The 25,987-nt window shown below is 37.3% G+C and overlaps 3 protein-coding genes across 3 annotated transcripts; 1 reads left to right on the top strand and 2 right to left on the bottom strand.

The window, feature by feature from the left end:
- Positions 1–218: 218 nt before the first annotated feature.
- Positions 219–5,484, bottom strand: LOC146572881 (CD209 antigen-like protein A). Its single transcript, XM_085277325.1, has 6 exons — positions 5,327–5,484; positions 4,287–4,376; positions 3,696–3,752; positions 2,697–2,839; positions 2,507–2,607; positions 219–1,648 (listed from the first exon to the last, which is right to left on the bottom strand). The coding sequence occupies exons 1-6, from the start codon at positions 5,445–5,447 to the stop codon at positions 1,501–1,503; spliced, it is 660 nt and encodes a 219-aa protein (XP_085133451.1). The 5' UTR covers positions 5,448–5,484; the 3' UTR covers positions 219–1,500.
- An 11,109-nt stretch (positions 5,485–16,593) lies between these two features.
- LOC146572880 (CD209 antigen-like) lies at positions 16,594–22,923 on the bottom strand. Its single transcript, XM_085278512.1, has 6 exons — positions 22,911–22,923; positions 18,738–18,845; positions 18,450–18,644; positions 17,122–17,258; positions 16,893–16,993; positions 16,594–16,735 (listed from the first exon to the last, which is right to left on the bottom strand). Exons 1-6 carry the CDS (start codon positions 22,921–22,923, stop codon positions 16,594–16,596), a joined length of 696 nt encoding a protein of 231 aa, XP_085134638.1.
- On the top strand, positions 21,329–24,701 carry LOC146572879 (E3 ubiquitin-protein ligase TRIM39-like). Its single transcript, XM_085277320.1, has 3 exons — positions 21,329–21,441; positions 22,753–22,954; positions 23,049–24,701. The coding sequence occupies exons 2-3, from the start codon at positions 22,943–22,945 to the stop codon at positions 24,699–24,701; spliced, it is 1,665 nt and encodes a 554-aa protein (XP_085133446.1). The 5' UTR covers positions 21,329–21,441; positions 22,753–22,942.
- The last annotated feature ends 1,286 nt before the right edge of the window (positions 24,702–25,987 follow it).

Below are 25,987 nucleotides of genomic sequence, written 5' to 3'. Positions count from 1 at the left end.
AACTGTCGATGTCTAATGTGAAGGTGGCAGTTTGTAGAGAGTGCCTGTCTAATACTCTAATAAGGAACACCTTCTAAAAGAGGCCCAATTATGTGTGTCTGCTCAACAGGAAATTGATGACTGATGCAATTATTTTTAAAGGTGACTGTCTTTTTCTGTTTAACCTGTTTGCAGCAGCTACTTGACTGCCGCTTCTATTTTAAATATACCATACAATACCGTATTACTTTATTTATTAAGCACTTTTAAAAACACCACCATGGCCTATCAATATCACCAAACATAAAAGACAAACACAGGCCGGAGGGTAACAGATATAGAAACACAAAACAGCAGTAGAAGTTAAACAATAAAGGAGTACACAAAAAGTAACTCAAGGTCACAGTGAACTTTTCAACTGGTCCGAAGGCCAGGGCGTAAAAGTGTGTCTTCAAAAGAGATTTAAAAATGGCAAAGAGAGAAGTCTGATGTGAAATTGTGAAAGCTCTATCACCTCTGAGTTTGTGTTGCATCTTTGGAACGAGCAAAAGCATCTGGTCTGCTGATCTTAGAGAACGAGACGGGACATATGTTTCCAGCAGCTGGCACAGATAAAAGGGGCCACAACAGGCCTTTTAAAATAGATTAGTAAACAAACTGGAAGCCATTGAAGGGAGGCTAAGATTTGAGGTGGCATGATCTTGCTTGCTTGCACCACATAAAAATCAAGCTGCAGCATTTTACACCAGCCGTAGGCAAGCAATGCAGGCCTGGCAAATTCTGATAAAAAAGTACATGGCAGAAAGGTTATAAGAGCATGCATTAATCTTTCAAGGTTGCATTTGGACAGAAGAGGCATGATTATTGGTAAATACATTTATTGACCGTTACATACAGTGCTTTGAAAAAACAATTTGTGCCCTTCCTGATTTCTTAGTTCCTTGCATTTTTGTCACATTTAAATGTGAGCGTGTAGGTCTATTTTGAGACCTTGGCAAAGTGGTTACTCTTTGGAATAACTTGTACTTTTACACATTTGTTTGAACCAATTATCTTGAAATCTGCAGTTGTTTTATAAATGGATCCGAGAGACTTTCTCAACTTCTATCTTCCACTTCAATCTACAACTCTTAGATCTTCGGTGAGTTCTTGTTCTGAGTATTTGTAAGAGTGCTGTTAAAGTCGTCCTTGTTATGCAGCAAAGAAAATTCAACATGTAAAAAGAGAAATTGCAGACAATTAAACATACCAACCAGACTTTGTAGTTAGTTATTTTAGTCATTTAAGATGTTGAACTGTGTGATCAAACTTACTGCACTTCACAAATTGTGTGTGTGAGTTTGAAAAACAGCAAAACTATCTCATCAATATCACATGTTCATATGCACATATGCAATATCACTGCTCACATATGCAGTATGCAGTCAAAGGATTGTGAGACAGCTTTTAGGCATTTGCACATGAAATGTGATTTTAAGCCTTCAGATGAGGAAGTGTATTTGCACGATGTTACTGGCTTACTTAAGAAACCAGTTTCTTTTCACAGATCCAGAAGTTTTGATTTTCACATGGTATGTCATTCCAGCTGTTTTCGAAATCAAAAAAATTTATTTCGACACAGTCTTCATTTTTTCCTTCAAAACCATTGGGTTCATCAGGTCCCCAGTAACTGAAAAACAAACAAAACAGAGAATTTAATCCAGGATGCATGCAGCTCACTATAATGTGGACAAGTTAGAAAGTTAGAAAATTCAAATAGCTTCCTTAAATAAACGGCAGTATTGTAATCTGGCACAACAATATGTGAGGGCATTAGGCTACTTTCACACTGCAGGCGAAAGCGCATCAAATCCGATATTTTTGACCCTATGCGACCCATATCCGATCATGTTATGACAGTGTGAACGCGCAAATCCGATATTTTCAAATCCGATCTGGGTCACTTTCGTATGTGGTACTGAATCCGATACATATCCGATGTTTTAGAAAGCGACTGCTGTTTTGAGTCGCATTAAATCCGTCTTTTACGTCACCGACACAAGACAGACGCCAATTATCAGCTCCGGAGAAGCGCCCGAGAAGACATCGCGAATGCTTCCTGGCCATCCCGTGTAGATGTCAGTGAAACTGTTGGGAAGACAGCATTGGAGAAACGTGAACATTTTATTTGTACTGTATAATCTGCAGATTCTGACAGAAATCTGCAACTATCCTTTGAAGCACCGCTTCTCTAAAACAGCAATGGGGATAATTATTAGGTTATTTACATTATTATGTAAATAACAAAATAACTTAAAGCAAAAATTGGGAAACGTAAAGTCCGAAGTCTTTATATTAAGGGCCATCAGTCACACAATATTACTTCTTTTGCGCATGCGGGCCGCTTTGAGCGTTCACACTATAGAGCGCGTTTGTTGTCGCATTTTATTTGTAGTGTGAAATCGGAATTGAGCATTAAGACCTGCAGTGTGAACGTAGCCTTAGTTTTGCCACTGATTAAAGTAGAATAAAACAATAATGTATAAACCTTTTGCTCAGTGGAGTCCCATCCACCCATTTCCATGTCCCTTTCATGGCTGTCTCAGTTAATCCAATCCACATGACTTTTTTAAAGTTTCTTGTAAAGTCCTAGCAAATCAAAAGTAAATAATTAATTAATGGAACTAATCACGTATTTATGAATTTCTTTCCATTATTATTACGTCACATTCACAAACCTGCTCTTCTTTGGTGTTGATAATTGCCAGGTCTGCACCTCTCTGTAAACAGTCGTCTCTACTGTCTTTCCAGGATTTCGCAATAGAGGAAATATAATAGAAACTTGGGCGGAAATAGACCCATCCTTGTTGAAAATATTGATCTGTTGTTGGAGAAAAAAAACAACATTTAATATTTCAGAGATTAACACATAAATTTACATTAACAGTTTTATTCTAAAGTTCGGCTCCTGTTAAAAATTAGAACATTTTAAATAGTCAGCTTATGTAAAAAATCTCTTTAAGCAAAATTATCAGACTTCAGAGGCAGTCTTTGCTTTATTTATTTGTTTATTTATTAATTTGCTGTGATCAGTATGTTGTCATTTAGAGATGATATTCCTAATAAGGTCAACCCAGGGCCTTTGTGGTCACAGTTCAAATGCTTTGAGTCTTCTTAAAAGGGAAAGTGTTTGTTTTTTAAATAAAAGATAAACCAAGAGGCCGCAAGAATGCTGAACATAAGAGGCCTAAGAGGTATTATAGACTGCGAAAAGCACAGCAATTTAAGCAGAGTCCAAGAATAAGAATTATAAAGCTGGACATGAGCTAAATAGATCTCCTTTAAGTATTGTAAGTCTTGCTTACAGCACTTACACAATGTTTGCTAATGAGGAAGGGCCTTGCAAGGGTAAAAATAGTCAAATACAAAAAGTGAGATGTAAAACGCTGTAACATGTTAAGTTTAAGTTGGTGTAAATTTTCATTTAACTCTAGATGGTGAATAAAATCATGCCGCCTACCACAGAACAAAATCCTGCTGTAACCATTTGAATGTAAATATCATTTACAGCTTGAGAATGTTGCATTAATTTGATTAGCCATAAAAAAGACTCATTTATTGTAATATATCCTACATGATACCCAGGTATACCAAAGTGTTGATATTATTAACCCTTAGTATATATACATATATGTGTATGAAAGGCCTCTTTACAAAGTTTACAAACTCATGCTTACCAGTGAGGTTTTTCAGCTCTTCGGTCTCCACTGTCTTAATACATGATGTTTTACTGTCTGCAAAAGCAGAAACATGTTGTCAACAGAATGTAAGACAAGCCCTCCCTACAAAAAAAGCCTAAAATTACTTTTTCTTCAAACCGATACTGGAAAACATTTTGTGTCACAGCGAAATGTAAGTACCTCATGACTATGGCTTTATTTTGAGTTTTTTGGTACTCAAAAACTGAAACATGACTTTAACTGGAAAGTCCCTTTCTTTTTCTAACGCAATCTTTAGGGGTTCTTTGGTTGCATTTTGACTTGATGTTTTTGAATCTAAACTTCCCCAAATCTTTTTTCTCTGTCTGAATGTCAAACAACTATTAATTCTAGCAGTACATATTACAATTCCTTGCCCTCAGTATTAGTGAGCTAAATGAAAACTAGACACAGGACTACAAATGTTTCATCTTGTCATTAATCAATGATGTACACAGTGATAAAACAACAACAACAACAACAACAACAACAAAACTAAACTAGGGCAGTACTCTGTTCCAATATCTGATTTGTAAAAAAAGTGTTTAAACGTTTAATTACGCTACTTACAGAAAGCAAAACGTAGGGAGATGTTGATGGCAGCTTGGAGGATACACAGGAGTCCAAAGCTAACAGCAACCAGTCTGGCTAGTTTTCTCCCTGCAACGCAACCATATAAAAAGTCCTCTTTAAGTAGCCTCTTTAAAGAAACAGGTCTGCAGAATTTTTGGGCTAACCTTACTCATCGAAACCTGACAAACTCACAAAACTGAAAGATATCTGCATTTCCATGTTTTCATTTAAATATTAGGCGAATATGCAGTATAAACAATGATTGTTTGGAAAGTTATTTTAAATGAATTTTCTTTATGTGGACGATGATCCTGGTAAAAGCATTTTAGTTGAAAATTATGGGGATTAGTTATGTAAAAACAACTGTAAAACTTGAAACAGTTACATCAATTTGCGAGCATGGTGGAGTAAGAATGTGTAATGGTTTTGCAAAGGAAAGAAAGAACAGAATGCAGAAGATGGACACAGCATGGCACTTCTTTCCCTGTAACCCACGAGCGCCTTCGATGCAAGTTTCTGTATGCTTATGCTTTTGTAGTATTGATGGTCTACATTTTTTTTCTGTGCAGTTCTGTGAAAATATTTTTTGTTGTTTACTCAATTGCTCTGTATATAGCTATACATCCCATACCCTGGTTCACACATTTACATCTATCGGCAATGTAGTTTTTCTAATTAACCTATTCCCACTAACTACATGTCTTCTGACTGTGGGAGGAAGCCTGAGTACCCACGCAAACACGGGATGAACATGTAAACTCCACATAGAAAGACCCCAGCCTGATGGTGGAATTGAGCTCAGGACCTTCTTGCTATGAGGCAACAGTGCTAACCACCGTGCTGCCCAAATAAATACAGAAGAGAGAAAAGCTCATTATTAGCTCACAAAACAGCAAAATCAGTAAGAGTTTTCAATGCAAATTATGTATACATCAGTAACACGTGTACATCAATTATTGCTTCATTTAAAATATACCTTTAAAAATGTGTTTTTTTCGTTGCTATTAAAGAAAAAATCAAAATGATTTATTTCTTACCTGGTGCAGCAGCAGCAGCCCCTTGGCTGTGTTTATTAGAGCGACTTCTGTCTGACACATCAGGCAGATTTGCATAATCCATAGTAATCTCTAGTTGCTCTCTATGGGCAACTCTTGCCATCTTTTAAACAACTGCCTGGAGAGTGTCAGTGATGATGTAGAATCCACTTCTTCTTTTATACTTTTCTGTTTGCTTGTTTCCTCTTTCTGTCCTTCACTTTGCTCAGTATTACATAGGTTTTACCCTTCACCCCCCACTTCCAATGGACCAGTTCCTCTGGGGGAACACCCAGTGTTCCAAAACCAGTAATTCTATTGGGGGTGGGGGGGATTTGTCTGCCATAGTTAATAGTGATTTGTTGCAGGTGGCAGTTTGTCTGTAGTATAGGGTCTCCCAAGGAAAACTAATGCTAAAAGCAGTTCTTTAGAACACTATGGAAAAGGCAACAGTGGTAGTGGGTCTGGTAGTCTGGCCTTTCCCGATGATGATCAGCCAGGGCACATGGGCCAGCCCTGCTATGCATCCACAATCGACGGGAGGAACCATAGGAGTTTGATCCAGTGTGGATGAGGTGGTGGTCAAATTTGGAGGACTCAGTGATTTAATCTATTTTAAATATATTTATAACTAACCTTTATGGATTGCTTATGAATAATTTATGCAGAATTGTACCTCGAGCCTTTAAAGTGCAGCTGTTTTCTCTTTTATTTAATCAATTCCTTTGCTTCCTGTAATACCTTGTGAACCTTCTTCCTTTTTTTTTAAAGTAACCCATAAATAGGGTTGGACTGGTAATTTGGTATATATAAATAAAACTGAATTGAATGAGTCATTATATATATTTTGCACTTTTTACAGGCTACAAGCCAGCCTATAGCCTGGAATTATACAGGCTACAGGCTGGCTTGAAGGGCAACTGTGCACTGGCCCTACAAGCACTGATAGCAGCCCACTGGTTAATTTTTATTACGACAATATATTGCCCAATCAAATCTAAACCAACCTCTGTGTGGCTCATAGCATTTATATTTTATATTTTTCAGACACATAGCGATATCTTAATTGCAGTGAAACCTGATATTGTGAAAAGCCCAATTCAGCATAATGACAAATAATATGCGATAAATTAAGACCATACAAATTATAATTAAGGACAGCATTTACTCGTTTTGTTAAACATGATAATATTTAGCAAGTCATTTTAATATTAATGTACTTAAGTCTTTTAAAACTAGAAACACAAGGTCATTTATTAAAATGTTTGTTTGCAGAATTGTAGATGCCATTTACTAACAGTACCATCGACGGCAGTAAAAATGTTGTGGTTAAAAAAGGTTGTGAGGCCGCAGAATAAATAAATAAATGGCAAAGATTTTTCTTCTTAGGCATGCAGCCATGTGGGAAAAGAATAGCAACAATAAAAATGTTTTGAATGGTAATGCTTGAGGTGACAAACCAAAATTTCCAACATTGCATAACTCGCAGTGATGGATGACAAAGCTGAGACTACGTAATCTTCCTGATGAAGCAACAGAGTGTGGTAAAAGTTCAGTTTTCCAAATGATTATCTCAGATAATTTACAGAGGCACAAACAGCCAGGGATGAAGTTTTAAAAAGTGAACATTGAAGGCTAAAAGCATCAGACAATCAGGGAGAGCTAGACAGGAAACAAAACTGACAGGAAAGAAAATGAACCCTACGAATACTACGATTAATCATGAATCAAATCACAAAACTCAGCTGATCACTAGAACCCAAAGTGTGAAACAGCAAAAGACTCATTTTACGTTTGAATTTAGTGTCAACATTGACAGTGAAAACCAATTACCTAATGGTTGATGTTGCATTATTTGGAAGTGGAAGTGTATAGGTAACAGACTGATGTAACACACATCATCAACTGTGCAACTCCAACAGTCACACTGGGCTCAGGTGCACATGTTCAAGTTTCCTTGAGCATGACTGTGAAAAAGACTGCAAAGGTATAACGAAGACAAAGAAATAGTACATGCAAAAAGGTTGTGAGTTGCAATTATCTCCAAAGCAAGACATGCTTTAACGCTTAGATTGAGGATGCAACATTCAGTTTGCATCCTAAACAACATAACAAGACTTAAGGATGAGAGGGACAGGCTTGAAATGAAACGTTATAAATTTTTTAAAAAAATTTTTCTGTTGTTGCCCACAGGTTGATTACGGGAAATTTGGGGGTTTGTGTCTAAAAATTGAAGGGTTTTTAAAAAATGCAAAAATAGTTCCTTATTATACAAATGTCCCAGGATTTTTCATGCAATGACTCCTGGTGCATATTGCTAATTGTATTTCAGAATCAATTACTAAACAGGTATTTATGTATTTGATAACAGTATTAATTCCAATTTTGCCACTGTGAAGAAAGGGTACAAGAAATAAACGTTTAAAACTTTTTAAAATATTGTATTAAGTTAATGTATTTGATCAGGCAGTTTAGAAGAGCAAATGTGAATTAAATAAAATGTCTAGTATTTTAGGCCATAGAGTGTCTTTTCTGAAACTAGCACTAGGAGTCACTAGAGTTATTTGCACAGTATGATCCTAATTTCAGCTTCAGTCTAGTCTGATATGCAAGTACAATGTACAGTTTAAACATCTAAATAGAATACATGATTTATATTCATAGTACAGTAAATGCCACTGACACATTTCCATCATTGTCTTGTCTGTGATTTTCTTTTTGTTCTCTCACAGAGTTGAGCTGCGGTGCGTCTTCTCAGAATCAGAATCAGAATCAGAATCAGAAAGGGGTTTATTGCCAAATGTTGAGCAGGTTTACAACATTAGGAAATTGCTGCGCAGTCTTTCACAGTGGAGGGAAGTGAACTAGTTACTTCCTCTCTAACCATCTGCTTTTGGGTCCGGTTTTCAAACACACCGGCAAACCCCGCCGTGAAACTTTCATTCAAATAGCATTATATCTAAATAGATGAAACAAAAACAAATACATACATGGAAACATGGGAAAAAATAAAATGAACAACAATATATTTGATATATTGCAAAAAGACTAAAGTTGTATTAAATACTTTTGGGCGATACAGTATGATACATGATGACATGTCACATGGCCTGCTTCTTCCAGCTTAAAGTAAAGTGCTTCATGCTGAACTGTGTAGTACTTTTTTTTTTTGATGGATTTAAACATATTTTGGACAGATTATGTGTACAATGCAGCGAAGGTCTGAATGTTGATTGTACTTGAAAGAGAAACAGGGTATCATCTCTGTGACAGTGGTAAGAGATTTTATATTTTTGAAAAATAACATTAAGACATTTGTCAAGACAGTAAGGCAGTTTCACAAATCCAGTGACTAGTTTTTAAGCAAGTATGTCGTTCCATTTGAGTAACATATCACTGTTGTAATTTAGTAACTTGGCACAATCCTCTTCGATATGTTCGCCTCCTCCATTGTCAGGCTGTGGATGGTACCAGTAGCTGTGACCGGAAAAAATTGATAAAAGGACAATGTTCTAGTGAAATATATTTTGCACTAATAATAATGGGAAATAAAGTTAACAAATAGTGTATGAAGTTTAAGCTTAGAGTGAAATATTTTAACTGTCAGCAAACTGGATATACTGGATTTTGCATTCACCTTCATGATCTCCAGAGGAGGACAAAAATAATGCACAACGTTTTTACTCATGGATTCAAAGGTGTATTGTGACTCTGACTTTTAGAGGGAACTACTTTATTTCATTAAAAATGATAAGTGTAAGTTGTATTTTAAGCAACACTAATAAAAAAAAATCTGGAACAAATGTCACTGTGCAGGTTTGAACATACTGTACACAATTCAGAGAACCTTGATAGACTCTTACGAGTTTATGGTAGTGAGATTTTTGTCACTGCAATAGTTTTTTGATCGACAGTTGTCATATTTTGCATTAAGACCGTTGGTGATACATTAATGTTAAGATGGCCTTTTGTAGGCTAGAGGAAAAAAGTGTCAAAGGTCATCTTTTAGACTTACAGCATTTACAACAGCTGCAAACATTACATGCATGCAAACACTGTAGCCCTTCTGCTGATGGCTAAACGTAGGTATGTACAGATCACTTTCAGTGATGACGTTAACCCAACAAGAACAAAGAAATATATAACTTACTCGGAAGCTCATTTGTCCTTATGATCTCAAGTTTTTGTTGTAGCTGCTCTCGCACTTTAGCCAGATCATTATAACTGTTTTTTAACTGGTTAAGTTCTTCTTCCAGGTCTTTGTAACTGGTTTGTTCCAGGTCCAACTCAGATTTGCCTCTTTTATACATAAACATCAAGAACTGTTGAATTGTATCACTTACTAAGTATTTTAGCAGCATTATGCCCTCCTGAAAATGACAGAGCCTCTTGGCCTGCTGGGTCTTCCCAAGGCAAATTGGTCCTGGGTAGGGGGTCTGACCAAGACTCAACCCCTATGACAGAAACTAAATCAAGGGACCAGTCTACCCTGTCAGGGCCCGCCCTCTTGTAGTTCCCGCAAGGCTAAGTGCATGAATGAAGGACCCCGGCGATCTGATCTCTGGTTGTTTATTTACTGTGGGGAGTATAAGAAACATCAAAACCCACCACATTTCTACACATACGCTCGCACTGCAACTGTCTGTAGTTGTCTGTAGTCAGCAACGCTCTCTTCAGGTCCACAAATATGCAAGCACGATGAGGAAAATACTTCTCCACTGTGTAAAACAAAATCAAGAGAGAGAACAAGATAAACCACCCAAAAAAGACATTTTGTTCAGATGTACAATGCTCTATACAAAAAACGAATTAGTGAATTAAGAATCCTGTATCATTGCAGGCTCTTTACCTTACAATGTAAAGATACTATTCCCGCTGTTTCTCTTAACATTGATTTCTGTTGCAGCTGTAAGGTTGTATTCATAGAATTTTAAGACTTGCTTAGGACCAGGTAATCTTTTACTATGTCATTTTTATGTGATGTGTAATTTAAATATTTAAACTTTGGTGGAGTTAACCGAATCTTTTTGAGCCAATACAGCAGCACCATCATGTGGCCATTTAAAGAGACTTCTGTAGTTTAAAAAGAAAGCAAATGGGATATTGCACATGAGATAAAGTGGCAGGAGTGAGCAGCAGTACAAACTGAATAGTACAAAATTTTGAGTGGCAGTTAGTACAGTATTGCACAGAGTAAGGTTTTTATCTGTTTGAATACTAATAAGAATGAAGTGACCAGTGCAGAGTGTACAATGTACTTGTGAAACTGTAGGACAGATTCTCAGTGCATCTGTGGAGTGTGTGTGTCTGTTTAAGTGTTGTGGTTGAGGTGTCGTATGGCTTAATGGTCAAATATGTTTTTAAGTCTCGTAGTCCGAGCAGACAGACTCCTGTAACGTCTGCCAGATGGTAGCAAGGAGAACAGCTGATGTGCTGGGTGGCTGTGGTCCTTGATGATGTTGTGTGCTTTGCAGAGGCAGCACTGGAGATAGATGTCCTGAATGGCAGGAATCCTCAAGCTAGTGATGTGCTCTGCTGCTTTCACCAGCCTCTGTAGTGATTTCTGGCTGCTGGCAGAGCAGCTTCTGTACCAAACTGTAATGCAGTTTGGTACTCACAATTACTGATCATCAGGTAATCCAATGCATTTGATCACCTGTACATGACTGCTACTGTGGAAGTATGCATACTTCCTAAATATATTTGGGATATACTATATACAGATATACAGAATATAGAGATTCTTTATATCACACACTGTCATGTACAAGGAAGTGATAATAAGGACTTTTAATGCAAAGCTTATACTGTAGGGAACAGTGAGCAGGATCAGTCATATACATTTCATGAACTTCTTTTCTGTTTTCTATTACTGTGTGATGAGTTTGGATGCTGATTTATGTAGCCAGTTTCTTCTCACAGATCCAGACTCTCTCAAGGTCACATGATTCATCATTCCAGTTGTTTGGGAAATGAAAGTTCTTTATTTCTGCACAGTCCTCATCTCTTTGTGGAAAACCATTTGGCTCAAAAGTAGCCCAGTAGCTGAAACACAAACAAAATACAATATTTCAAAAAACAAAAAACAATGCAAAAGACACACTCTCTCTTTAAGATTAGGCTTGAAACTTTTCTTTTTGATTAAACTTATTGTCAGGGCTGAATCAGGTGACCCTGTATCCTTAGTTATGCTGCATTACTCTTGGGCTGCTGGGGGGACTTCAGTGATTCACTGAGTGTTTCTTCTTTACACGTCTCTTTTCACTCCCTGTGGGTTCATACACCACTCCGTACTTAATCAATCATTTGCTGATATGGTAACTGTTGGGGTTTCTTTTAAATATTTTAGGAAGTTTACGTTACAGGATAAAGCACTTGAGGTGACTGTTGTGAAATGGCAGTATATAAAGTGAATTGAAAAAAATGATGATTTAGTAAACAAAGTTGTAGTCGTTAATGGGATCTGTACAAAAAAAAATATTCAGATATTTTGATATCAAAAATTATGTTGCTATAAGACTGCAATATTTTTCCTGTTTGTCAAATCATTTTGTGAAATCTCTTCTAAAACACATCAAGCCATCATGTTGTATCCATATTTTTCTTAATTCAGAAATTTTGGATTTGAACTTTGTAACGTTTGGACTTAATGACATTAAATACTTACATTGGCTTTAACTTCTGCCTCCTACATCCTGTTCTTCAGTCCTCACAAATTAATGTGTATGCCATTCAGATGTTTGTGACAATTTATTTAACAAACCTTAAGCCAAAATATAGAAGCAGTATGTGAAGAAGTAAGCACACCGCATGACTCAGAATCTTGTTTAACTATGTTTAGCAGCAGTAACGTTAAGTTCTTTCTGTTTGACATCGTTGCAGAAGAATTTTAGTCCACTCTTTTTCACAATGCTGCTTCAGTTTGCTGTGTTTTTTTTGGCCATTTGTTTAAACGCAGTCTAGTTGAAATTCTGACTTTGACTGAGACAGCACATTCCAGAAGTTCTGTGATTTGTTGAACTTTGCAGGCCTAAGCCATGTTGACATGTTCTTTTTAGAGTGAAGAGAAGAGAGAAGACATAAAGATCTTTTTGTAATTTCTCTTTACATTGCACTCACCGACACAAGGTCGTATATAAATGATTTTAAGACTTGATAGACTTAACTTAACTTATCTTGTGGTGCAGCACAATAAGAAAAAAGTAAAACCTTGTAACAAGCAGAGACCCATCCACCCATTTCCAGATCCCCTCTTTCTCACTGTCAGTCAATCCTATCCACATCAGCTTTTGAAAATTTCTTGTGAATTCCTTGTTGAGACAAAGAAATATATATACGTTATATATATATATATATATATATATATATATATATATATATATATATATATATATATATATATATATATATATATATATATATATATATGTATTATATAACATATATATAACATATATACAACACACATATAGACAGAAACCACATTTAGAAAATCACCTGTTCTTCTTTGCTGTTGATAATCACCAGATCAGCGCCTCTCTGGAGACAATCATTTCTACTTTCTTGCCAGGATTTCTTGTTTGAAGAAATGTAATATAAACTACCATTGAAGTGCATCCATTCTCGCAGACAACCTGTTAAAGGAAAGAAAAAAAAACACAGGAATGTCTGCAGGTGGAGTGAAATGAGTTTATCTCTGCAGTGAACTCATCACTGTTAGGAGGCCTGATGCTGCTTTTGTCATTTCTAGCAGCTGTCAGTAGTGGAATCACTTCTGCATTTAGTTGTTTGACAGTTTTTTAACAACAAAATAGAGAAATGAAAAACAGCAGACACATCATGAATTAGCTCAGCCTGAGCGAAGAAGTCAGCTGAATTAAGTGATTAAATGCAGTCTTAACTGAGATATTACAGTATTATATCAGCTCTTTTGTAGTGGTTTTAATTGGGTGATTTGACATATACTGTATAAATCAAACATGGGGAACCAACACTGCATGTGTGCTGCTTTGGATAATAAATTTCTATTATTTCAAAACTTCAAACTTTTGTTGAGTCACATTTAGCTCCAAGATTTACTTAAGATGTCATTTGGGATGCACTGAACCTTACTTTTCCTGATATTTTTCCTAAACCTTAATAGGATTATTAATGTGCTGAGAAAAAAAAACATTTGTGCCTTACTTACTTCAAAATATCCCCCCAAAACTTGTTTTGTTTTTATGGAGGTGAAATAACAATAATTACCGACAGACTTTCTCTGAAGATCATCTCTATTTTTGGTCATGTCTTCAAGTCTCTTTTGGAGCTGGCCTCTGTCTTCCACCATATTGTTGTAGCTTTTCTGTAGCTGGTCTCGTTCCATTTTCAGAATACTGTGCATGGTCTGTAACTGGTGTTGTTCAATTGTTAGGCTGCGGTAACTGGTCTGCAACTCATTCCACTTTCTGGTCAAGTTTTCGGCTACCATGTGATAGGTACAGGTCTCTCCATCACAGGGGACCCTTTCTTATCAAAGAAGACTGCAGTCCTTTTGTCATTTAGACAAAAATAATAAATTATATTTTCTTTGTTTCCCTGATTTTTAAAAATCTAGATTACCACGATGACCCAGTTTTAATTTCTGATCCATTACCCACCTACTATGATAGCAAAAACACAACTCTCTTCGATATTGTTTAAGTTAAGTCAGGGTGATACTTTTTTGATATTTTGTCAGAATGATAAAAGACTTAATGCTTTAATTTTCCAAAACTCTTATGTTATTTACATTACATTTGCTACATTGCTTTTTTAGGATAACTGACCAGCGTTGATGATGGGGGTCAGGAAAGTTCTCTTAAGATTCTGATCTCAAAACCAGAACAGACTATAGTAAAACACATTTACAGTAACGCAGAAACATTTGTCTGAGACAGTTCATCCATGTCTAATAATTATTTTAACTCTGATGCAGTGAAACTTTACAAAGATCCTTTCTGATGGAGCTTTCAGGAGCCACTAGACACTTGCTGTAAGTAATGCTAGCGTATTGTGAGATATGAGATCAGTTATGATCACAGAGACATACATACAGCCAATAGTTGCTTGAACTGTAGACAACAGTATGTATTTATATAGTGCTTTACTGGTCTTTAAGGACCGCAAAGCGCTTTACACATTCAGTCATCCACCCATTCACACACACATTCACACACTGGTGATGGAAAGCTACAGTACATTGTAGCCAAAAGCAAGCGTTATTCAGTCAGGTCAGTCAATTCTCATTCATCAAAATACAAAATTGCTAAAACAGGTAAAAGAATGGGGTTTTTTTTGTTTAGTAAAGTTGCCTGTGTTTGTGCATAAAATTGTAACAGTGTCAAATTATTTGTTTATTACCTGTGAATGCAGGTGAAAGTCCAGTCCTGTTCATCTCCACAGTTTGGATATCATCATAAGTGACATAAATATTTTCTGAGGAATTTAGGTCCCCTTTTAGCTTTCTGTGATTAATTGCTATGTTGTTTAAATAAATGTCATCCATGATGTTATTCTGTGCTGTGGTTCAGTTACAACCTGAACAGGAACTTGAGATTAACAAAGTTTTGAGAACTGTGTGAAAAAGTGTGATTCTCTTTAACAGGAAATGAAGGTCTGGTGGGATGAAATAATAATAGGCCACTTTATTTGTGCTCTGCCCACAGGTTGCAGCTGCATCAAAGCAGTGTGTGTGTGTGTATGTGTGTGTGTGTGTGTGTGTGTGTGTGTGTGTGTGTGTGTGTGTGTGTGTGTGTGTGTGTGTGTGTGATGCACTGTTCATACTACAATATAAATCAAACTAACTGAATTTGTTTGAACAGCTGTTTGACTTTGTTCACCTTTTTGAAGACAGTCTTGTCTGTTTTCTTTTCAAATTTTTCCTTATGAAGAAATATCTTTTACATGTCATTTGTACATCTTTTCAAACAAAAAGAGCGCTGAACAAAAGCTCTGAGCCACGCCGTCTGAGCAGCACTCAGGGGTTAATGGAAACCAGACAAAGGGAGGCAAAACAATTATTAAATTTCTACCAAACTTGTGTCTATCATAGTGTATCTTAAAGACTTCAAAGACCATAGACCAACCAAAATCAAGCACTTCAATCTCACGCTAAGGGCTTACTTGTGCATCCTATAGGATATTTAAAAGTAGAATGGGAGGCAGAACTTTTCAGGGCCCTCTTCTGTGGAATCAGCTGCCAGTTTGGATTTTAATTTTCTTTAAGAAATTCTTTAAGCAATGTCATTTCTCTCTAAGTTATCAGCTTTAATCAATTTTGGCTGTGGGGCATATGCAACAAGGGAAATATCTGAATACAGTTTGCTGACAGAATATTTCCTGTCAGTTATAACCACAGTAGTATTGAGTACCACAAGCATGGCCCAGTATGTTTAAGTAATCTATTGTTTTCCTGGGACTGTGTTTGTGGCTATCTGGTTAGTATTTCTGCAAAACCTGAAAAAAGTATGTTAAAATAGCAATATTTATGCAGACAGACATAAAAGGATGTAAAGATCTTTCTTTAAGAAATAACAGATCCAATATTTATTGAATATCATGCATATGTCATATTGCCCATTCCAAATATAATATTAAACTTGTTCCCATAGCTGCTGTGTTTCATTATTGCTAGCAACCAATTAATTCTTGCAAGCCTAAAACTTAACAGAAATTAAATAATTCTGCCACTTTTAGGTTATGCACCCCTCTGATATTCAGTCAACAAGTGTAGTTCAGTCATATCAGTACAACCTGTTTGTGTTCACTATTTCCCTCCTTGCTTCTGAGATGCCACAAACACACAAGGTTATAAAAAGGTAGGCAAGGCATACACATGAAAAGCACTAGCGAAATAATACATGCACAAGTACTTTTAATTTCTACCACTGCATTGTAGTTCAAATACAACAAAAAGATAGATAGTAAATGAGAGCCACACTAAGTAAAAAGAATAAAATATACATACAGATAGAAAACTTATGGTTAGAGAGTCTTTTTCTATAGGATGAGTATTTTTAAGCGGGGGATTGGTTTTAATCAAATACAGCTAACAATGTTATAACCAGAGCAGATCTCCATCACTGAGAAGGTTCATAGCGACAAAAGAGTTCTTGATTTTGAAAGCAAAGCAAAAAGCCTCTGTGTGTACTTGTTTCTTTGTAAATTTCCACAGTTTTCTGTCCAGCTTCATTTCACGAATGCATCTTGTGGCTCTGTTTTATGCATTATTTGATGGACTTGATGTGAAGTTATGGGGAAGCTTTCTTCTCACACACCCAGGAGTGTAAAATAGAGCATTTTTCATCATTCCAGCTGTTTTTTGAGTTGTAATTTTTTATTTGCCCACAGTTTTCATTTTTGAGTCCATTAGGCTCACCGCTATTCCAGTAGCTGAAAATAAAGATAAAATTATGAGAGTTAAACTCAACAATCTGATCAGTTTTTTCTTTTCAGTAACTGTAACTTAGATACTAATGAGACAGCATGAACAGTATCTTTTTACTTAAATATATGCAAACTAAAGAATGGATTTTATTTGTATTTAAACCTTGTGGTCATTCGAGTCCCATCCACCCATTTCCATGTCCCGTCTGTCTCCGAGTCAGTCAGTCCAATCCACAAATACTTGTTTAACTGATTCACAAAGTTCTTTTTAAAAAAGAGAGAAACCAACTGTAAGGATACTGAGTTTAAACTGATGTATCTATATAGCCTCCACTTAACTGAACTTTGATTTCATTTTAATTTTCATTTAAATATTTTTAATGCACTCCCACCTGTTCCTCTTGGCTGTTGATAATCACCAGGTCTGCACCTTTTTGAAGACAGTCTTGTCTGCTCTCTTGCCAGGATTTCTCCTCTGAAGACATGTAATAGAAACTACCGCTAACATACACCCATTTATGCTGAAAATCTAATATAAAAAAAATAGAAGAAGAATGTTAACAATTTGGGGTTACATTGTACGAGGTAGCTTTCACTTAACCCTAATGATGAGCTTTTTCACAGCCATTGCTTTGGAGTTAGTGACACAAATTCAAAACACTTTGGTGGTGAAAAAAACTTTCTGTCATAGTTGCACAATTTGTCAGAATGTGTTTCCTAAGACATAGTTCAAGTCAGTGTTCTCAGCACTTTGATTTTTAGATTTGTTTTCGTGTTCATTAACAATGTGCACTTAATTACTCCAATTGTGCACAAAGTTAATAGTAACTCTCAGGGCTGAGAAGATGAGAAAGATATAAGATTATATAGGAAAACTATTTGAACTTTGGTGACTTCTAGTGAAGATGTGTAAAATGTGATAAAGTGATTTCCGCTGTAATCTGCATCAGCAGCTGTAGGTAAAAAAAAAGGCATGGAAAGGAAGCTGCTTATCACTGTCATCAATGTGGCAAGACTCTAATGCTGCTTTCATTTCTTACACAAGAAGCCCTAAGCGTAAGCCACAATGTTGGTGGTACAGTCATCTCTGTATTTGGTTGTCTTTTTTTATTATTATTTGCAACTTCAAGTACATAATTGAAAAAGAGTGAAGGCAAACTGAGTGAGTTCAGTTTGAGTCAGGAATTCACCTGAACAGCATCAAAAGATTGTTTATTTTCTAAGTCCAGTGGCATTAAGTTATTGTATGAATCCTTTGGGAAATTTTATCTCAGAGCTCTGAAATACTTCATGTATCAACTGTTATTGTCTAACAGTGCAGCCATGCTCCTTATGATGCCAAGAAATTAGTAAAAACAAACAAAGAAACAAACTGAAAAATGTGAATTTAAAACATTTTGCAATCACATTTAACTATGATATTTATTTATGATGTCTTGTAGGCAGGGTCTGTGCTAAATCTACCACGTTTTGTTTGTTGCAGTTTATAAACTATTGGTTTATTATTGAATCATCAGAATAAAGGCTAGACCCAAGAACATATTTTCTTTGAATGAAATAAAATGGTAAATGGCCTGCATTTGTATAGCGCTTTTCTAGTCCCTAAGGACCCCAAAGCGCTTCACACTACATTCAGTCATTCACCCATTCACACACTGGTGATGGCAAGCTACATTGTAGCCACAGCTGCCCTGGGGCGCACTGACAGAGGAATAATTACCTTGAAACTTTTTCTGAAGATCATCTTTTTCTTTGGTCAAGGCTTCAACTTTTTTCTGGAGCTGGACTCTGTCTTGAACCACACTGTCGTAGTTTTTCTGTAACTGGTCTTGTTCTGTTTTCAAGTTGTTGTAACTGATCTGTAATGCTCTCTGTCTGCCCATCTCCTCTTCCCACTCAGATTTGTCTTGGTTGACTGTGTTGGGCATGTGAACATTAAATGAACAAGCTCTATTAATGAACACCCATTTAGGACATCATCAGCATGCTATCTAGCTGCTGTACTCACAAGGAAAAGCCAGAATTATGAGTCCAGTGAGGAGAAGAAGACACAGCACACCCAGAAGAATCACAGCAGCTCTGCAGGAACTTTTCTTCACAAATGTAGTACCTGGGGCTAGAAGTCAGTATTTTTCAACATGTGTGCAAACATAAGACATTAACAACCTCATATTTGGCGACTAATAACAACGGTGACACTAGCAACTGCTCTTTTAATTTACAAAGTAGAAAAAAAAAACATCTGTTTTTCAATCAGCGCCTGAAGAGGATGATTGTCTTCAATACACAACAGCGTTTATCTTTGTCAAAGCAATTTGGTACGGCAGACATTTACTGTCACAACAAAAAAAATAATTAGCACATTTAACACGAACCACTCCGAGAGTGTCATTTTTCTTTTTAAACATACTTTAAGAAGTTTGTTGTGCAGTAAAAAAATCAGCTAAGAGCAACATGACAGATGTTCAACTTAATTTAGGGCTGCAGCTATCGACTATGTATTAATTAGGGAACTGGGTAAGTAATACATTTTACCTCATTAATGATCAGTACATACAAAAAACCCCCACTAAACCCATCCATCCATTCTTTTCCGCATATCCTTGCCAGGGTTGCTGGGCCCCTACTAAACCCTTTCATTGTATTTACATGTTAGAATAAAAAATTTAAAAGAAAACATTTTCTTAAATGCAAAAAGATTGAAATAGTTAAATACAACTAAATACAGTAATGTAAAATAAAATGAGAAGGCATTTTTAGTTTGTCTCCTTGGAAGGTGAGAATTTTTTTTATAATCGAGTTATTGGTCTTACTTAATGAACTGAAATTTGAGCTAATTGTAGCAAGTATTGTAGCAAAGCTGGCCAAAATTTATTTGGTTACATTTTTTAACAGAGTTTAAATTTGTTTCCATTTTAGAAAAATGGAATTTGTCTATTTCCTATACTTAAGAAGTTTTGGGGGCTCAAAAATGACAGAAAAATTAAAACCACTAAATTTCAACCTACCCACCCGTACTTCCAAGAGCTATAATTTGGGCACATTTTATAGTATAAAGGTAAAAAGGTTTTGCATGGCTTTACTTAGTATGCTCATATATGAGCTGTTTGGGAAATACATCTTCAAAGTTGAAAGGTCGATGAAAAGATCTAAGAGTGTCTCTGAAGTTGCAGACTGTTGTACTGAACTGTGTGAAACTGATACATGTGATTCTCTATTTAACAGGAAACTGAGGTCTGGTAAGATGAAAACATTATACTGCTTGTGCTCACATGGCATGTAATAAATCCTGACAGTGCAGGGGCTAGGATGCCATTAAAATTGTAATCATTATTGACACATTTCATAAATTATTTAATAATGTATTTGTTTGATTCATTTTGGCACTCATGGCCCTCTGTAAAGACTTTGCTGGGGTTACGCCTGCATTCGTCTTTGCTTTTGAATGGGCTGACTACACTCACTGCAGCCCTTAATCTAATTTAAGCCAATTTAAATTTACTGAGTAGAAATAGCAGAAGACCAATCCAACAACATATTAATATAACTGATTCATTGTTGGCTTTGGTCTCTTTAGAATGTCAGGTTATACTTTGACAGTCAGTAGTTCAAATGCTATATCTCTTCTTTATTCAGACCATAACCTCTAGTTATTCTGTAAATCTGCTATAGTAAGTGATAAAATCAATGCTTGCTGCAGAAAATGCTGCATTTTAAACAATTAGCTTAAGTAAAAAGTTTAAACTATTCAACAATAATTTAGCTTTTGATACAAAAACAACAACAACAACAACAAAAGACAATAGATTTGATACAAAAACAACAACAACAAAAACCAAAAAAACAAATAATCTGCTTCATAGTTCACAGAAGCACGGGCAGCATTTACAAATTTTCTTCCTCACTGGATATTTTCTCAGACCATTCCCTGTAAACCGTAGAGATGGTCGTGCAGGAAAATCCCAGGACATCATCAGTTTCTAAAATACTCACACCAGCTTAAGTGACATCAAAAACCATGCCACTGGAGCAGGCGTACCTGATCAACTGGTTGCTGAATGTATGTAGTGTGAAGTTGGTGGACTACACAGTAGTTGGTGCTTTGTCTGCTTTCTGATGCAAATGGTTTTGAGGGAAAAAAAACTAAACATTTTGAATGCTCAGTCTTTAAAAGGCGGTGAAATGTTTTTATTCATTAATTACAGCGTTGAAGTGATTGCATGACTATTCATGTTTTCACAATTGTGAAAAAGGTTTTGATTGTTGTAGTGTCTTTCACACAGATGTCTCAGTGTTTTGTTATGCTACTGTTTAAAGATCTGCTTTAAGAGTGGTGAGAATAACTTTTCTGCTAGAATTGAGCTATGAGAAAACTGTAAGCGACATAATACTCAGCTTGGACTAATTGGAAACCATAACTTCTTTATTCAACTTTTTGCGACGTACTAGACAATTCTATAGACTATGGACTATAGGATTTCTCCTCACATGCTTCGAAATACTTCGTAGCACCTGAGGAGGGCAGCAAAACGCCTGAAGCCGGAAGAAGAAGACAAAGCCGAAGAGGCGGAGCAATAAGGATTCAACATCAAATTACTGAAATGAAAGTGGAAGTTAGTCAAAGTAAAATTAGAGCTGCAGACAGGTCAATCTCCGTATCTAAAGAAGATTAAGAGGAAATTTTTTTCTCTCAACAACAAACTGGAATGCAGGTGAGTGCAGCTGATCAGATTTGCTGTGTTTAACAGGCACTGTTTCTCTCTTAATGTTACTTCACGTGAAATGTCAGATTAGTTCAACTGGAGACTGATGTTAAGAAAGGTCCATCCATTCTCTTCTATTAATGCTTGTCGGGGTCGCCGGGGGGCTGGAGCCTATCCGAGCTATCATAGAGTAAACCCTGGACAGGTCACCAGTCTGTCGCAGGCTGTGTTGAGCAAAATGGGAGGTAATATCATCAAAGTTAAATGTGGAATATTCCCGACAAACAAACAAACAAACAAAACAAAAGCAAAACTAAAGGTCCGCTTCGAATTTGTTTCGAATTCATTGTAAAAACGGAGTGCTGCTGTGAGATGGAATGATCATCCCACAAAAGTCTACACACACACACACACACACATATATATATATATATATATATATATATATATATATATATATACATATATATATATATATATATATATATATATATATATATATATATATATATATATATATATATATATACATACACACACACAGGTAGTCGTTTAACTAACCGTCGAAAATCTGCTTATAAAACACGCTGCCGTTTCAGCTCGATTGTCTGACAACAAAAGCCTTTCTATAGTGTCAGTGTAAAAAGACAAAGTAATTCCTGTTTGTATAAATTTACCATGAAAAGCCAAAATGCCAACAGCGGCTGATGAACCTTATTAAAACACATCCCGCTAGGAGAAGACAGAGCGTGCGCAGTGGGACCGCATGGCCCGGAAGTGCCCCTTTTCGGATGAGTGAACGCGCGTGCACGAGAGTGCATGTGCACGTGCTTGTACGTGCAAAAGATGCCAGTTTTTAAGCTCGGCAACGGGGGTGTGGGGGGGCATACCCTCCCCCACCCCACCCCTCCCCTCACCCCTCAACCTCTTGTAGAGCATAATTTATTGTTTTGGTCTAGATTTGGTCTAGGCCTAGACATTAAAACTTACTTTTTTTTAATGTTTTTTGCATAATTATGTGTGTGCAATTTGTGCAGTTTTGTAAATCCTCTGTGTTTACATTCATAAAAGCATCTCTTTTTTTAACAGTGATACCTCATCTATGATATTCTTGATTTGGTTGGATGTGAAGTTGTTTTTTCTTTTAAACAAAAGAAATAATTCCATCATCGTACACTTTAGTTATCTTGAAGTCTTTCGGGCCTTTTGGTGTTGCTGAGCTGCTCAGTGAAAGTACCAGATTTTTGATTTGCCTACTCCTGAAGTTTTTTCTACTACTTTGATTTAATTTGTTTGTTTGTTTTTGTTTGTTTTGTTCAGCTTAATCATGGATCCCTCAGTTGCACTGACATCTCTTTGGGCCTCATATTCTAAAGTGAAAAATGAAAAGCTATAAAAAAGAATCAACAGTATGAAGCAATTTCATTTTTCATGAAATCATGATGGACCAGACCTCATCTGGCTATGAAACAGCTTACCTAATTGTCCCATTACCTGTGAGCTTCTGCAAATGAGAGACAAGGTAATTCCCAAATATTTTTCTTAAACCCGTTGAATCAGACATCTGTAAAAAAAAAAAAAAAAATTTCCCTAAAATGTTTACTTTTGTTTTGTAGACTGCAGACATGTTTGCTGCTAGTAATCTGAAACCTGAAGATCAGTTTCTGTGCTCCATCTGCCTGGATGTGTTCACTGATCCAGTCACCACACCATGTGGACATAACTTCTGCAAAAACTGCATCACCCGGAACTGGGACATTAATGTTAGGTGCAAGTGTCCCCTATGTAACAAACTGTTCAAGAGACGACCTCAACTGGAAATAAACACTTTGTTCTCTGAGGTGGTTGCTCAGTTCAGAGATGAAGCTCAACAGAATGCAAGCAGCAGCTCAGAGCAACAAGCTGCCAAACCAGGAGAAGTTCCCTGTGACTACTGCACTGGAACCAGACTGAGGGCCCTGAAGTCCTGCCTGGTGTGTCTGACCTCCTACTGTGAGACTCACCTAGAACCTCATCTGACAGTCAAAGGTCTGAAAAGACATCAGCTGATTGAGCCTGTGGAGAACCTGGAAGGCAGGATGTGTATGAAGCACGATAAACATCTGGAGCTGTTCTGTAAGACCGATCAGACAAGTGTCTGCACGCTCTGCTCTGTTTTAGACCACAAGACTCATGAGTTTGTACCTCTGAGAGAAGAATCTGAAGAAAAGAAGACAGAGCTGAGGAAAATGGATGATGAAATTCAGCAAATGATCGAGAAGAGACGACAGAAGATTCAGGAGATCAATGAGTCAGTGAAGATGAGTAAAGATGCTGCAGACAAACAGAAAACAGAAGGTGTTCAGATCTTCACTGTTCTGAAGGAGTTTATTGAGAAAGACCTGAAGAAGGTCATAAAGGAGATAGAAGACAAACAGGAAACAACAGAGAAACAGGCTGAAGATCTCATCAAAGAGCTGGAACAGGAAATCTCCGAGTTGAAGAAGAGGAGCTCTGAGCTGAAGCAGGCCTCACGCTCTGAAGACCACCTCCACTTTGTTCAAAACTTTTCATCTCTGAAAGCTGTTCCACCTACCAAGGACTGGACAGAGGTCATCGTTCTTCCACCAACGTATGAGGGGACTGTGATGAGAGCTGTGGCTCAGCTGGAGGAGACACTCAAAAAACATTTTAAGAAGCTGCTTGCTAAGGCTGAGCTGAGGAGGGTCCAGCAGTATGCTGTGGATGTGAGTCTTGATCCTGATACAGCACATCCTGAGCTCATCTTGTCTGATGATGGGAAACAAGTGAATTTTGGTAATGTGAATCAGAGTCTATCAGACAATCCAAAGAGATTCACAGTTTTTGCAAATGTTTTAGGAAAGCAGGGTTTCTCTTCAGGCAGATTTTACTTTGAGGTTCAGGTTAAAGGAAAGACTGACTGGATTTTAGGAGTCGCCAGAGAGTCAGTGAACAGGAAGGGAGGAAACTCAGTAAAGCCTCAGGATGGTTTCTGGGCTCTATGGCTGAGGAACAACAACGAGTACACAGCATGTACTGGCCCAGCAGCCGTTCTCTCTTTTCAGTCTGCTCCTGATAAAGTGGGAGTGTTTGTGGATTATGAGGAGCGTTTGGTCTCCTTTTATGATGTGTATGCAGCAGCTTTTATCTACTCCTTTACTGGCTGCTCCTTCACTGAGAAACTTTACCCATGTTTCAATCCCTGTAATAATGATAATGGTAAAAACTCTGCACCTCTTGTGATCACTCCTATCAATCGCATTAACTAGACAAGAAAGGTTATTACATTTTATTTGAAAGTGGTCTGTGAAAAGATTGTAATGCTGTTTTATTGTTCTCTTTGACAACATGTTTCTCAATACTGAATTTTCATAATTTCACACTCCCCCACAATTACATTTTTCTCCCTTTAAGAGGGAAAACAGGACGTCTAGTCTAGTGTCGTTTAAACCAATGGAGCAAAAACATTTAGGAAATGTCCTTGTAGCCAATCAGCCAATCTGTAATTATGTCTTCAATAATGATGTGTTTCAATGCTGTCTCCACCATCTGCAGACCTTGGTTGTAACAAGTGGTTATTAGCGCTTGTTAGCTCTTGTGGAAGCAAGATGGCGCCGGTGTGCATGGCTGACCGTCTCCGACCACGTCTTCGTCTTCGCCTCGGCGTTGTACTTCTCGTTGTTTTATCTTTGGTTTTATGTTCTCTAGGTGATTGTACACTAATAACTTATGACAGAGACACGCTCCTGAATCTTCGGTTTTCCTGTTCTCAACGACCTGACTGCCTTGGGACCGCCGGTGCCGCTATCCCCCTGATGCCTGTCTCCCCTACCTATGTAACCTATCCTCCTCTTCCCATGCTCCGTAGGAAACGCTTCAGGAAACGGGGTAGGAGGAGCGGCGTCCGTGTCCGCGTTAAGGCTTATATCAGAGCCATGGCTATGGACTTCCCTTCTACAAGCCGTGAGCTATCCTGTTTCTTCCACTATCTCAGCAGCCACTCTGCGGCTAGATTGCTAACTCACCGTTGGATTTGCTCCGTCGGCCTTCAAACCTACCCTGCTCGCCCAGTGGCTTACCACTCTGCCCGATCTTGGATAACACCGCCTGGCCGCGGTGTTCAACATAACAACCTTTGCTCCTTGCGACGGGCTACTACAAAGGTCCTGGCCCCCCGGATTCGGATGGCCTTATTTAATGTCAGGTCTCTTTCAAATAAGGCCTTCCTCCTAAATGACTTTTTTCTCACCTCGGGACTGGATGTCCTATTCCTAACGGAGACCTGGACTTCTCCGGGTGAGTTCATCCCCTTCTCTGAGCTTCTACCTCCTGACTGTGCCTTCTTTAGCTCACCTAGGCTAACTGGTAGAGGTGGTGGCTTAGCCTCGGTTTTCAAAAATAAACATGATGCACGGCTGCTATCCTCTCCAACCTATTCCAGTTTTGAAGTTCAGCTATTGGAACTGACGGGCTCTCGGACCACTTTGTGTGTCGTGGTCTATCGTCCGCCTAAATATCATAAGATGTTTATCTCTGAATTTGCTGATTTTTTGGG

Source organism: Mchenga conophoros, linkage group LG6 (genome assembly GCF_057382185.1).
Source record: "Mchenga conophoros isolate Kocher_MC1m ecotype Shallow Benthic linkage group LG6, M_conophoros_male_GT1.1, whole genome shotgun sequence".
Lineage (NCBI taxonomy): Eukaryota > Metazoa > Chordata > Actinopteri > Cichliformes > Cichlidae > Mchenga > Mchenga conophoros.
The sequence above is the reverse complement of the archived record's forward strand: the minus strand, read 5'-3'. Positions and strand labels throughout refer to the sequence as shown.

What these genes read in the sequence shown, in the direction of transcription:
- LOC146572880 (XM_085278512.1), bottom strand. An exon ending in TCTTCAGAAAAAGTTTCAAG is followed by an intron (nt 17,259 to 18,449) that starts GTAATTATTCCT and finishes TTTTTATATTAG; the next exon opens with ATTTTCAGCATAAATGGGTG. An exon ending in GGGACTCGAATGACCACAAG is followed by an intron (nt 16,736 to 16,892) that starts GTTTAAATACAA and finishes CTTTATTTTCAG; the next exon opens with CTACTGGAATAGCGGTGAGC.
- LOC146572881 (XM_085277325.1), bottom strand. Translation starts at nt 5,447, where the DNA reads ATGGCAAGAGTTGCCCATAGAGAGCAACTAGAGATTACTATGGATTAT. An exon ending in CTCCCTACGTTTTGCTTTCT is followed by an intron (nt 3,753 to 4,286) that starts GTAAGTAGCGTA and finishes CTGCTTTTGCAG; the next exon opens with ACAGTAAAACATCATGTATT. An exon ending in AGAGCTGAAAAACCTCACTG is followed by an intron (nt 2,840 to 3,695) that starts GTAAGCATGAGT and finishes CTCCAACAACAG; the next exon opens with ATCAATATTTTCAACAAGGA.